Source organism: Hyaena hyaena, unplaced genomic scaffold (genome assembly GCF_003009895.1).
Source record: "Hyaena hyaena isolate Hyena2069 unplaced genomic scaffold, ASM300989v1 scaffold_373, whole genome shotgun sequence".
Taxonomy (NCBI): domain Eukaryota; kingdom Metazoa; phylum Chordata; class Mammalia; order Carnivora; family Hyaenidae; genus Hyaena; species Hyaena hyaena.
In genome coordinates, this window is record NW_024081005.1 from 595,393 (window position 1) to 610,085 (window position 14,693).

The 14,693-nt window shown below is 35.2% G+C and overlaps 1 protein-coding gene across 11 annotated transcripts in view; it reads right to left on the bottom strand.

The window, feature by feature from the left end:
• The window catches only part of MAPK10 (mitogen-activated protein kinase 10), a 297,586-nt gene that overhangs the window by 19,937 nt on the left and 262,956 nt on the right, over positions 1–14,693 (bottom strand). For all 11 annotated transcript variants that reach the window (XM_039250559.1, XM_039250564.1, XM_039250563.1 and 8 more), the window contains 2 exons: positions 2,506–2,569; positions 726–803 (listed from right to left, as the gene is read on the bottom strand). In XM_039250559.1, coding sequence (XP_039106490.1) covers positions 726–803; positions 2,506–2,569 — 142 coding nt within the window. The remainder of the gene's footprint in view (positions 1–725; positions 804–2,505; positions 2,570–14,693) is intronic.

Genomic DNA, 14,693 nt, shown 5'->3' on the forward strand with positions numbered 1-14,693 from the left:
CTCAGTTTTTGTCAGCATTCAAGAGTCTCTCATGGTTTGCCTCTCTCCCTTTCCCCCACCATTTCCGCCCTTCTTCTCCCCCTTGTTCCTCCGTCAAGTTCCTCCTAATCCTCCTATACGTGCAAACATATGATATTTGTCCTTCTCTGCCTGACTTATTTCGCTCAGCATAACACCCTCAAGGTCCATCCATGTTGCTACACATGGCCAGATTTCATTGTTTCTCATTGCCATGTAAACGGAAAGATTTTCCATGCTGATTTGAATCAGAACACATCTTGGCAGATGCTTCAACTACTGTCACACCAACCTTAGGAAGAGTTCAACACAAGTGACCAAGGAAAGAGGTTTTGGCTGGAGGGGTTCATAGCCTCTATATTGACGTGGTGGTCAGGGGGCATGATGGCTCTGTTTTTTGATGAGAAGCAGTTACACTTTAACCAGCCCTTGTCAACATTTCTTCAAGATTCACTACTATCTTAAAGAAGTTCTGAAAGAACTGTTCTAAGTTTTTGTCATTATAATCATTATAAACAATAATCATTATGATTAAAATGAATGCCACACTGAATATTAAAAAGAATAGAAGGAAAATCACTAGAGAGAAATAATCATGTGATATTAGTGTACGTGCTCTATTAGCAATGTACTGCTGCAATCTCTCTTTCAAGGTCAAGAAAAATATATGAGTACTGGTTTATTAGTTATTCACTGAGAGTGAGTACCTGAAGGAGAAGGTTGTCCTTTTACAACACCATTTTTAGTCTTTTCTTCTGAATTCATTACTTCCTTGTAGATAAGTTCTGTAAGAAACAGTTATCAGTGTCATAAAAAACCAAATTCATCTTTAATATGCAGATAAAACTTGTTAATGAAAAACAATAACATTCTGATGGGGTTGAGTAAATTAAAAATCAACTAGGATTCCTTTGCTCCTCTATTTCTACATTTTCTTGCCAAAGCGCAGAGCCTTGCAAAAGTAAGTGCTCAATAAAGTATTTGACCAAACAAATGTATGAAGAATACACATTCTACTTGGTTCTTAATTCTTTGGAGGATTTCTGATGCCATCTAACTTTATCTCCTAAAAACTTTAATGGACCAGTTTTGAGCCTACAGTTTTCTTCTATACCCACTTCCTAACAGATGCACATACTCTACTGACTTTATTACTTTCCAACAATTTCCAACTACTTCTTCATTTTTTTTCAGACTCAAATCTTGGATTTATAAAATTAAACTTGCCTAAAACCCAACATTATAACAACTATATTTATTTCCAAACTGGCATCCATTTCTGGCTTTTTCTTTGCTAGAGTTAAACTTGTGTATCTTCATTTCTTTTAATTTTCCCCTTTTGGCTAAAAATCATTCAGTCCTACTCATTCTTGCTTTGCAATGAGTTGCAATTTATATAATTATTATCCTTTACTAGTATTTTTTTCTCTGGTTTCCAGTTTAGTCCATGTTCATCTTTAAGTGATATTTATCTCATAATACCTACCGACTCACAAACCCCTGAGAGTGACTTCTTGTCCTTATTTAGAGCAAATTAGAAGTCTTTTCTGTCTATCATTTAGTATCTTAATTTACTTGGTCTACTGTTTGCATGTGCTCATTTTTCCATATTCTCCAACAGGACCCCTTGACCAGAGAAATCTCTTTGCTATCTTTATAACACTTTTTGTTCATCCCTACCCTTTGTTTACTCTGTGTGCCCCCATACTGGTATTTTCCTTTGTTTTCTTTTTCTTTTTCTCAATTTATAATGATTAATTCCCTCAAGACAGCTAAAATATATATCCTTTTCAAAACTTCCTTTTATGTCCCTACCCATTTTGATTGAATGGTTTGTTATGATCTGTATTTGCTTATCTCTACACTATAGTTATTTTATTCTACTCTGTAGTTATTTATATTAGTTTAATAATTCTTCATAGTCTCTGCTTTGTTTCACCCTGAGTATAAATAATCTCGACCATACATTATGTGTTTGGAAGAGTTTTGGTGAAAAAGAATGAACTAATGTATTTATTCATTATTTTCTTACTTAGGATAATTAAGCTATTTAGATATATATATTTTCTATTTAGATTTTCAAGTCCTAAAAATGAAGTGAATGAATTCAGACATTAAATATCTTTTATTTTCTAATGTCTAAAGTAATCTTAGGCATAATTTTATCCATTTTATATGATAATTTTAAACACAAATATGGAATGTATAATTCTGAAATTCTGAATTGAAGCATGCCTTCCACCATAACAAATACTTTGACAATTAGTACTATTTTAAAAAGTATCAGCAATTAATTCCTTTCATTCTTGAGTAAATGCAATATTGTTTTTAGTATGAAAAGATAGATAAAGTTTCAAGAACTTTGAAAATTGTCTGAGAATAGTGACTATAAAATCATCTGTTACCAAATTGCTTTAAAGGGAGATGCCTTGAAGATATTTTCTGAGTTTCAATAAAGCAAAATGTATGTTTAAGTGGTAGAGTCACCTTTCCATTCTTCAATGGTGTGTTCTCTTTCATCCAACTGTTTGTCATATATCTGAGGTGGAGGCTGCAGAATAAAAACAAACAATAAACTTTGTGTAATAACTCAAATATAACTAAACTTTTAGAGCGCATGGGAGTAACTTGCTATCATTGATTTGGGTGGTGATGAGAATCTCACATAATTTTGGGGGTAATTGCAGTGGTGCAGAAGTTAAAATTTCCCCATAGACTTACAAAGGATTCATTTATACACCAATAGTAAAGCAGCAGAATCCAAATTCGTACTTCCCAAAACCTTCTGATTCAGAAACCAAATTTAAGCAACTAATATAGCCAATCTTTAAAAAGCAAATATATATATATATATATATATTAGATTACAAGGATCCAGAAGCTATTTCCTCCATTCACTTGCTTTATAACAGAACCCTACCCAAACTATCCCCCACTGATAAGATTTTATTCCATTCTCAGACCTTCTTGAAGAAGAATCTTTACTATCTCTTAATAGTCATAGTACTCATCCCTAGTATAAAGGCATATTTTAAAAAAATTTTTAATGTCTTATTTATTTCTGAGAGAGACAGAGAGACAGCGTGAGCAGGGGAGGGTCAGAGAGAGAGGGAGATACAGAATCCAAAGCAGTCTCCAGGCTCTGAGCTAGCTGCCAGCACAGAGCCCAACTTAGGGCTCGAACACACGAACCGTGAGATCATGACCTGAGCTGAAGTTGGATGCTTAACCGACTGAGCCACCCAGGCGCCCCTAAAGACATGTTTAGATCTAATCAGCCTTTTATATTTTTTGTGAAGCATCATAAAATATCTTTATATATAGCTGTGTGCTCAATATTTAAATGATATTTTCTCCCCTCAGGCAGAAGACTCTGCCAATTGTTTATAGAGGTGGGTCACTGTAAACCTGAGAGACCCCTTGGTTAGCCCTCTCTAGGATGCATCGTACGAGAGGACCTTCAGTCTGACTTATGGCATCAGCATTTTTCTTGTTATGAAGAGTTCAAAGATGCAAAAGAAGAGGTTTTCATAAATCTAGGTGGCTTCCAGGAAGGAGGGTCTCATATAGATATTCTGATCTCTTCTTCCTGATGAAGAGGAATAAGATCTCCGTATAGGGAAGATGTATCATGATGACCTATGGTAGTTCTACCTCCAGCCAAGAGATGGAAAGAAAAAAAAAACTGCTTGGAAAAATATATCACAATGAAGTAGATGGAGAAGGAGCTAAAGAGCTCCACTGGCTGGCAATGGGTTGAATAAAATAAGAACTACCAATTTCTGGTGCCATGAGTCAGGGGACCCTAGAATTTAACTTGCCTAACACTCCAAAAGCAAAACTCATTGTATGAAACTCAAAAAGTTACTCAATAAAGTGACTCAGGCCTATGAACATGCATTCCTCAAAAATGGCTGTCATATGAAGGCTTTGGACAAGACTTTCAGGGACAGCCCCTGGTTCTGTTGGAGGTTGTTGGCCAGTGAGTAGCACCTTACTACTATAGTCGTCCTTCTTTATTGCATTCAGAACCTCTGATAGACTGAATCATGACAGACATAAATATTCGTTCTAGTCCTGGTTTGCTGGGGTAGACTTACATACTACAGAGTAGCTGTATATGAAAATAAAAGAATTTGCTCCCTTGTGGTCAGAAAACTTAATACAATACTGAATTAATGAGAAATAACTACTGATGATGCCAGACATTCCTTTAACTCCTATAATTGTCACTGGAGCAGAAGACTTTAAACCACCTACTGTGATTCAAACATGGCTGGCTGAGTGGTCTTTCCTGGAAGAACTAAGCAAAAACGAGACCCCACCCTATCCAGTGATGCTGTGGGAACACAGAAACACTAATTATATAAAGATAAAGGGACTGGGTGATTAGGACTGTCTTCAGGACCTGACTAAGGCAGAATCTTCTACCCCAAATGATAAAGGATTCCCAAATTATAGGAATATTAGGATATAATTACTAAATGAGTAAATTTTTTTTAATTTGTGAAACTGTAATCTAAGTAAATGCAAAGCTAAATTCTGGTTATGTAAAGACACTTTGACAAGTGGCAGGTTTCCTGCTTTGCCTCTTTCTTTAATTCTGAGGGAAGATCCTCTGCCAAACACAGTGTACACAAGCTCTGAGAGGTCCCCGAGTTCTATGCTTTGTTGGCACCTCTTTCTTCTAACAATAGATTCAGTTCAGGATCTTATGTGGCTGTCTTCTCCATTAAGTGGATTTTTCCATTCAAGTTTCAAAATTGAACACGGTTCAAGAGTACAGTTCCTGCCAAAGTGTATAAATGCCATTTTTTCTCTGCAACAAAACTGTTTTGAGAGAGGCTTTCCTTGGAACTTCATCATACAGCTGTTGGTAGTGTATAAAGCATGAAATACATAGACTCTAACCACAAACAAACTACAAAGAGAGAAAAAGTACTGAGTCCAAGGTTTTTCCTTTCAACAAACCAAAAGGGCTTCAAAACATACTTGCATTATAGTTATGACCAAAAGGGCTACATGTTCAGAGTTGTGGGGGTTTTTTTGTTTAAGAGGAAATGCAATCACCTAAGGGTACATGCACATAAAGATGTCTTCTACATAAAAATATAAAAGAGGAATTGGCCAATAATCTAAGAGTGTAATATCATATTCAAACATACATACATATATATGTATGTATATACATATATATGCATATATATGTGCTTGTACCACAATCTTTCAATGCAACTTTCCATAACACTATCTGCCTCCATCCTCTAAAGAGAAGCTAGTGTTTTATTGCTCAGTTGTCCCCACCGTTATTAAACAGGAAGGATTCTCTTTTTCCAGGTAACAGTGTAAATAAAAAGGAAATGAGGAATGAGGATAAAAAGAAGGGCCCCAGAGGATATTTCAGGAAAATTTACTAGATTAGAGCAATTTTAGATGGGAGAAAATTAAGGATAAGATGAAATTAAAGACAATATATGGAAAGTTATTAAGGATTGTGACTTGCATGCTTTTGAATATTCCTTAAGAGACTGAAGATTTCTTTCTGTTATTTTGGAAGATTTTGGACTCTACATCCTTGCTTGAAACTCTTACAGACATCGAGACATGAATTCAAATGGATTACATAAAAAATAAATTAATATGGATTAGATATGTTTCATATTTATGTTATTATATATACATGTTTTAATAAATCAGACAACACATAGACAAATACATAACCACTGAGTTAGCAAATATTAGAATTAATTTATTTGTTTCTTAAATTCATTCATTCAGTAAAAGTCTTGGGCACCTAATATACACCATACCATATTAAAAATTGAAACTTCAAAACTGAATGATATGGATGCCGACCTCAAGGAGATCACAATTTAGTGGACTGATATAAAACAGAAAATTAGTACACAACATGATAAAAAATATGTATGTGATATAGAGGAACAGAGTGAAATCTTAACAGAACCCTAGGAAATCATTTTACTTCTTGGAGTAGATGACATCTATGAACAAAAGATGATTTCAGGCCAAAGACATAGAACCTAGAAAACAGCATAGTCGTGTAGGTGGTGTATGCATGTTTGTTTGTTTGGGTGCATACACACACAAAGACAACTGGAAGCAAATCTTTGATAGTAACATATGACATATGTCATCAGAAGTGACAAGCGGTAAGAGCTGTGCCTAGGGAAGATGGGTCAGGCAAAGGCTAGGTCAAGGATGGTCCTCGGTGCCATGATATAGAGCAAAGACTTCTTCCTGAAGTGGAGGAGAAGCCATTGAAGAATTTAAGAGAATGACATGGACAAATCTATGGCTGGGTTGGAGAAAGACACAAGTGAAATCAGAAAGATTTAGGGAGCTAATGTATGATCTAGAAAATAAATTAAAAGGTTTGACTAGAAGATGGAAGGAAGATGAATAGAAAATATAGATTCAAGAATTAGTAGATATTAATATTTATTTAATATTAATTAATAAATTAAAGTGGTAGAATTTTGTTTTTTATTAAATGTGCATAATGAGAAAAAATGATTCCCAGATTACTAAGCTAAATAGCTGGACAATTATGGTTTTTATAGAGCTGTCTAAAGGGACAGAGAATGGAAAAAGAAATGAGATTGGTAGAGAGGTAAGCCAAGTGCTATGTGGATACAGAGGTCTTTTTGAGAATTAAGTAAATGATCTGATGATCATAGGAATGCTGTTGGCTAGAGATGTATAGATTCAAGACTATCAGCAAGAGGGGTTTGTTGAAATCATGACAGTGCATGAGGTCACCCACAGAGTGAATGCAGGTAGGAAAAGTAAAAGGCCAAAATGGACCCTTATCAGACACCAAGGTTTAAAAGTTGACCAGAGGAAGAGAAGTACACTAAGAAGGAGAAGGAGGAGAAAGAGAAGAGGAGAAGAAAAGAAGGAACATTTAAAAGGAATATTTTAAAGAAATACATGGATAATAAAAATATTGTAATGCTATAGAAGTCAAGTGTTCAGAGAGGTTCAAAAAGAGGAAGTAATTATCTATTTCTTGTAAATAAAACAAATGAAGAATTAGTTTTCAAGGAACCAGAAGGATATGATAAAAAGCGTGACTTTGAAGCTCCTAAAGGTTTCCAAACTTCAAAACTACCACCACACCCAGAAAGATCCAGATAGATCCTTGATGGAGTACTTTAATGCCCGATAGCACCTAAAAAAGCAGAATGATATAGAAGAAATATCCTCAATACCAATATGGATATTATATATAAACAAAACAAAAAGAAACTGCAGAATAGACTGGGACAGTAAAAAAGGAAATAAAGGAAGGAAAGGAAAGAAACGAAGGAAAGGAAAGGAAAAGAAGGGAAGAGAAGGAAAGGGAAACTAAGATTCAAAAAACATTCTTCTAAAGATATCTTGAAGTCATATAACTAATTAATGGTGGATCTTTGATTAAAACTCAACTTAAAAAATAATTCAGAGCAAACGTTAATAGAGATTAATCTAAAATAAGAGATAATGAAACAATATTTAAAGTAAACATCTTTATAAAATAAGAAATAGAAACACAAGCCAGTAGGGTGATTGTATATCTCACTTTTCTCAAAACCATCCCAGTTTTTGCTTGTTGTTCTTATAGCTACTTACAGTCCTCAGGCTTTTATTCTCACAAGTGTTTGGAAGACAATTATATGAGCATACTACATAGCAGTGTTATGACATGGCATTTTGGTTTCTACTACTGGAGGCTCAACAATTTCAGCTGTCTACCCCTTTCCTGCTCTAAGGCATCATGTCAGCATTTTCTTCCATTTCCTCCATTTTTAAAAATGTAAAACTTAACTATAAAATATGGCTTTTGCCAGAAAGCACTAAAGGAGTACAATACTACATAATAAAATTGGGGTTGAGTAATTTGTGTCCTGTCAGCATTCTTTTGAGTTCTTGCAGCTGAACATGATTTCTTGCTGAAGAGATCTCTTTACGCAGTATCTATTCAAATTCCTAATTGATTCCCCAAAGGTACAACTTGCTCTCTTGTGACTTCATTTTATGTCACATATTTAAGTAATGCTTCATTAATTAAAATGTATGAATTTATTCTTTCCTTAATCTTCAAAATAACCCTGTCTTCAACAGCGTCATAGAATGTTAGAGATGGAAGAGAGTTTTAAAGGTTATCTAGTGCCACTCTTATGCGATTTGCAAATGAGAATATAAAAACCACACAGTTGATTTGTCCACGGTCATAGAGCTAATTAGTGGCAGAGTAAGAATAAAATGCACGATCTCTTATGGGGAAAGACAGAATGGAGGAATTCTAATGGGTTGCAGAAATGTTAAGTTGAATAATTCAACACTTACAAAAGATTTCCATGAGTGACAAATTTGAGCCTGCCACTCTGATTTCTGTTCCAATTTTCTGTCAGTCTACACACATAGCTAGATCTGGCAAACATCACCCAAATAGTCAACACTTACATCCTGAATGCTTTTGGTCAAAATATCTTGGACAACATCAAGACTTCTATACATGTGAATATCAAAAGAGATGAGAACCAGATATGAGAAATCTAAGTCATGCAAAGTTGTTTATCCTAACCAGTTTTGAGCCCTGATTTAACATTGTTTCTGTATCTGCCATGTTCTGAACCATATGACAATCATCAAGTTGGTGTTTGTTTTCTGCTTTTTTTGTCCTAATTAAGCATACAGTATGGTTTTGTTCCACTTTTTCTGTGTTCTGCTGTCATGTTGAAAATGCCTCATTTGAAAGCTTTAAATAGCATTTTCTTTTAGGGTATGCATTCTCTATTAACTTGGCAGCTGGATCAAAGAAAATGATATTATGTCTTATTGAAATGTGCTTTGTTTTTTCATATTGACTTTTGCAACTTGAAGAATGTGAAAAGATGCATGATTCATTGTAAGACTTCAACCAAGAAGGGTGAATTTTAGTATAACATTAGACCAGAAAATCCATTTAAAAAAATGTGCAAAATTTGATTTGTATTTCCATGAATCTATACATATAGAATACTTTTCCAAATGTATCCTCAATTTTTGATGAATAGAATTTCCTAAAATTTTAACCTCCTCAGTGGAAAATTAATATTTAGATGGAATAATTTTTATGCCTATTGCATTAAATGATATCTACTATTTTACAGTTATGTTTTAGCTAATGACACTGTTTAGTACATTCAATTTTTTCTCAAACTTTATATACTGGTAGCATCAAGAACATTTCACTATCCACAATGGAGTTCAATATTTGCTTAACAGTCTTACCAACTATCTTATAAATTAGTACAATAAAAGTACAATAGCAATATGCACAATTTATCAAAATAGCTGGCTACATTATATTTTCCAGAGTTACATTGGTTGTAATCTTATACTGTAATCTTATTATGCAGTAACCAATGACTTGGTTTCCAATTACCAAAAACTTCAGTGTCTTCTAAAAGTAGGCAAATGGCAACTTGTAATGTACTATCTGTTGATTTTTTTTAAATTTCTCAAGCAAGTTTTAGAAACTGGGTCCGAGCTTTTGTATAGAAATTAAAGAATCTAATACAACAAATGAAGTAAATGTCCTTTAAAAGTCTGATAAATTGAGAGTACTCCACAATGAGAGATAAAAAGTCAATAAAACCTGTTTCTGGAAACTAAAATGATTATTTCTCCTTTCCTAAGTTGCCTTACATTTGGTTCCCAAGCAGAGCCCCAGAAGTGCTCTCAGGGGTACCCTGGAAGAGCAGAAAGGAAGATAAGTAGGCAAGCATGAATGTCAAAACAGAATGACCTTAACAAGAATTGCTTTGGTCCAAAAGCCAGGCTATTCTATGTCAAAGAGTAAGTGTGATAATAAATGAAGATTTGTGAGACTGAATCACTCCTTTAAGAAGTGTATGGGTGGGGGGGAGAGAATGGTAACTTTTGACAATTTGGATATAAGGAAGGAGTATAGGATGACTCCCAAGGATTTGCTTCAATCATATGGGAGGAAAGTGGTGCCATAGATTGAAAGGTGTGAGTTAGGGTGGGGGGATAGGGGCACCTGGGTGGTTCAGTTGGTTAAGCATCCAACTTTGGCTCAGGTCATGATCTCACGGTTTGTAACTTTGAGCCCTGCATCGGGCCCTGTGCTGACAGCTCAGAGCCTGGAGCCTGCTTCAGATTCTATGTCTCCCTCTATCTCTCTGACCCACCTCTGCTCATGTTCTGGCTCTCGAAAATGAATAAAAATGTTTAAAAAGTTAAAAAAAAATAAAGGTGTGATGTGGGGGAGGAGAAGGTGGTGGTTTTGTGTGAATGGGGATACATCCATTTCAATATTTGACATGTTAATTTTGAGATGCCATTTTAAATGTCAGTGGTATTAGATTTACAGATCTGTAATTCAGGACAACTCTATGGGACAATGCCTAGATTTGAGAGTCATTTGTGGTACTTAAAATTAAGGCTGTAGTCAAAGATAAGATTCTCAGGGTAAAAAAGAAATTAGGGCTATAGGAGAGAATGCCTGGGATTCACAACTCTAGGGGAAGAGAAGACAAAAAGTAATAGACACTGGAGAACAAAAGTAGTGTCACCATAGCAGTCAAGGGGTAAATATATCAAGAAGGAGAGTGTTGTCTACCTATTAAAATAGCAAAGATGACAGTTTTTTGGACATGGCACCTAGGAGGCTACTGGTGATCTTAGAGAAGGCAGTTGCAACGTTTGAGGAGTGAACTACAGTAGTTGAGTAAACAAAGGCTATTTTTCTACAAAAATGTGGCAATAAAAGTGGAGGTTACTTCCACTGTTAATGGCACCTTTCACTGATAAAAGTATAGTAAAAAAAATGCTGGCTTTCTTTTTTCTTTAAAATGAAGGGAGCTAGACAATGTTTACTGGTATAATTATCAGTGGTATTTGATAGGATGCATACAGAGAAAGAAAAGACTCATAGGCAGAAAAGAAAATCCACACACACAAAAATACTGTATCCTGAGGTTTCCTGGACTTTGTGTAAGTGACTCTATCACAGCATTATCACTTTAGCCTCCTTTACATCATCTTCATCTAGGACCAGTCATAGAGAGCTGATTTTCATATATTATCTCATTTAGTCCTAACAACAACCCTTCTCTTTTAGGTATACAGCTAAAGCATGAAGAGATTAATCTATAAGTAAGTGGTGGACGTGGTGTTTAAACCCAAATCCAACTGGATATAATATCCATATTCTTTGCAACCAACTATAGCTTATAATACAACTGCTATATAACAACTATAGCTGCTAATCCAACTTTTGGAAATAAATATACTTAAAAAGTTTTCTTAGTTAACAAAGCAACAGAGAACAAGGGAAAAGTCCATAATACTTTCTTTAGCTGGAGGAACCCTCATAATGCTAGTAATTAGTATTACAGACCCAAATTTCCAAATCCACTCAATCAAGGGGTTGGTATATGCACTGTATTGTGATGCTGCCACCTTGTGGTCAGAAAAAAATCAAATATTAAGTAAGGTGCTTCAGTGTGAGTTCATCATTTTCATCAAATTGCTCACACTCATGAGTTATCAACTATGGTTGCACACTGAAGCCATCTGTGACCTTTAAAAATGCTGATGCCCAAATTGCGCCTCCAGAAATTCCAATTTAATTGGTCTGGAGTGAGATCTGGGCATCAGGATATTTCAGTGCTCCCCAGGTATTCTCGTGTGCAGCCAAGATTAAGACCTCTGTTCTAACTATTTATACAGTATTCAAAGCAAGTTTTGTCATTTGATTAAGTATGCTTCAATAGTATATATGTAAGAGAAAATGACAGAGAAGCTATGTGATTTTTCTCTTAATCTTCAATGATACCTATTTGTTGGTAGAATAAAACAATTCGTGGATATAAATCATCAGATGCTATGGTTTTAAAGAAGAGCAAAGGAGAGGCTTGTGAATTTTAATTACAGTGGACATGAGATTTGTATCTCAGAGTCAAATTCAGTCTTTAGAAAAAATGAGCGAGAAGAGTCTCTAAACTTCTTGAATCAGTCATAGATTTTCTGACTGGAACAATGGAAAGAGAACTGCCCTCAGAGCACCCTTGACCCTGACACTAGTAAGATGAGTGACCTTGGGCAAGTCATTTTGTTTGTTGTGACTCTTAAGCATCTGGAGAGAGTTTCATAAATTGCTTTGTTCAGGAAGAAACAAATTCCAAATGTATAACAAATATCATTCCAGGTAATTTGGCAAATCTCTTCTGAGGACCGGTAATGTGCAGAGCATTGTATGATAATTTGTTATATATGAAAAGCACTAGAGTTGTCTGGAGACCTCATATCACTAAGTGACCAGAGGAACTTTGAAAGCTAGCAGTGCAAATTTTAATTATAATGTGAACTAAGAATAATTAGAAAGCTTAATTAAATAATGCTCTAGAGGCTTACAAGAAAGTTAAATTTAGATTTCTTTATTTTTCACTTTGTTCTGTAGCTTTCTCAGTGGTTAGGCCACAAATTTATTTGCTTTATTCCATCAAAAAGTTTAATCATGTCTTAAAAATGGAAATTCTCTGCTGTTCCTTGGAAACTAAATTTTTCTATGGTTCTTTAATCAAAAAGGCTGAGTGATTGCATCACCAATCATGCAGTGTTCAAGTCATTAATCGTTCTTTTTCATTCATTCAACATGTAGTTATTAACCAACTACAATTCATTCTTAAATTCCACCACTCTAAATCCAAAATCTAATCATTTACAACTCATGTTGATTTTAGTTTCTAAACCTCTCTTTAGTCTTTTGCCTGTGTCTACCCTCAGACACCATCAGTTCTAATCTATGTTTCTACAGGTTTGTTCCTCCGCCTTCCATCTTCCTTTTCTCTACTCCAGTATCATTTTGCAGACAGAGTGACCTTATAAAAGTTCAAATCCTATAATGCTATTCTTCTGTTTGCTAGTTTTGAATGGCTTTCCTTCACACTTAGGATAGAGAACATGCTCATAATGTTTATTCACTCCTTCCTTACCTGGTCCCTGCCTACAGCCCAAATCATTTCTCGCTTTTCTCTACTGAGTCAGCCCCAATGATGTGTGGTTCTCCCAAACTTCTCCTAACCCTGGGATTTAGCATAACCCTTTCTTCTACCTGTCTTTTTCCACTTGGATAATTCTCGCTTTACCCTTCGTGTTTCTATTTAGGTATTAATCCCTCCAAGGAGCTTTCTCTAACCCACGTTACTAAGTTGAGGTTTTTCCTATGTGCATCAATTTACTTAAAATTTGGACTACTTATCACCCAACATCTACTGTTTTATTCTCAATAAACTGGGGACAACATCTCGATGACAAAGATTGTATCTTTGTTTATCAGAGTCTAACAGTGTACAAAGTACATAATGGACATTCAACACTTCTTTGATAACATTTGAGTAAAGATTTGATTGAATTAATGGAGGAAGCCATGTAGATATCTGGGGGAAGAATGGTTAAGGCAGAGGAAACTGCAATGCAAAGGCCCTGATGGGGGAGCTTGCTTCGCATGCTAAGGAACAGCAAGGAGGCCAGTACACTAGAGCTGAGTGGAAAGAGAAGAGTACAGAAAATGAAGTCAGAAAGTAATCATGAGCCAGATCAAGTAGAGCAATGTTTGGGTCTTTACTAGCACCTTTAAGGTAACCAAGAATAATGGACTGAGATAGAAAATATCAGAGTATGAAGGTTTTCCATGTATGTATGCGTGTGTGCACGCGCATGTGTGTGTTTGTATGTGTGTGTGTGTGTGTGTGTATACTGGGTCACAATATAAAACACCTTTCTTACTATGGATTATGATAACAAAATTTGGAAGAACACAGAAGTACAGCCTTGTAAACCATTGCAAGCACTTCGAATTTTATTATAAACAGAATGAGAAGCCAGTGGGGAGTATTAATTGAGTAATTATGTAGCCTGCTTCACATTTTAAGAGGAAAACTCTAGGCACTCTGGAGGACAGACTGCAGGAGATATAAGAGGGCAAGAAGACAAGTTGGAAACTAGGACATGGTCTAGGGTAGAGATGATGTTTACGTAGACCAACAGATGAGGAGTGACCCAAGTCAGGAAGTATTTAGAAGGCAAGGTCGGTAAGATTGGTTGAGGATAATCATCAGTTTCTAGAGATTTCCTGAGGTTTAAATAAGGTTGGACATGGAAAGGTTTTTATAATCACTAGAGAAGTTCTCAGCATAGTATAGTTGAATTCAATTAAAATTAAATATATTGGTCATACAATATGCATTAGCCAGTTTTCTGTACTCAGTAGGTAAAGCTGAATTTCTGCTCCCAAGGAACTTTACAGCAGTGGAATTGGGAAGGATAGACCTAAATGTGAATATTTCAGCATAATGTGTGATATGATAACGTCATATGGAAGATTATAAAGAAAAAATGTTAACTTAAAATTTTGTGAAGGAAAACCTTTTACTGTAAGACTTTCCACAGGCAAAAGGCCACATTCGTCTCAATGAGATATTATAAGATAAAAATGAGCTTTTAAAGGAGCTAGAAAAACATTCTGGGTGAAAACTCAATACATTGAACACAAATATTGCTGAATCAGCCTATAAAGGATGCATTTGTACCTGTGCCCTATAGTCACAAAACAGAAGCAAAAAGAACAGAGGGAAACATCTTCAGCACTTCTATATTAGTAA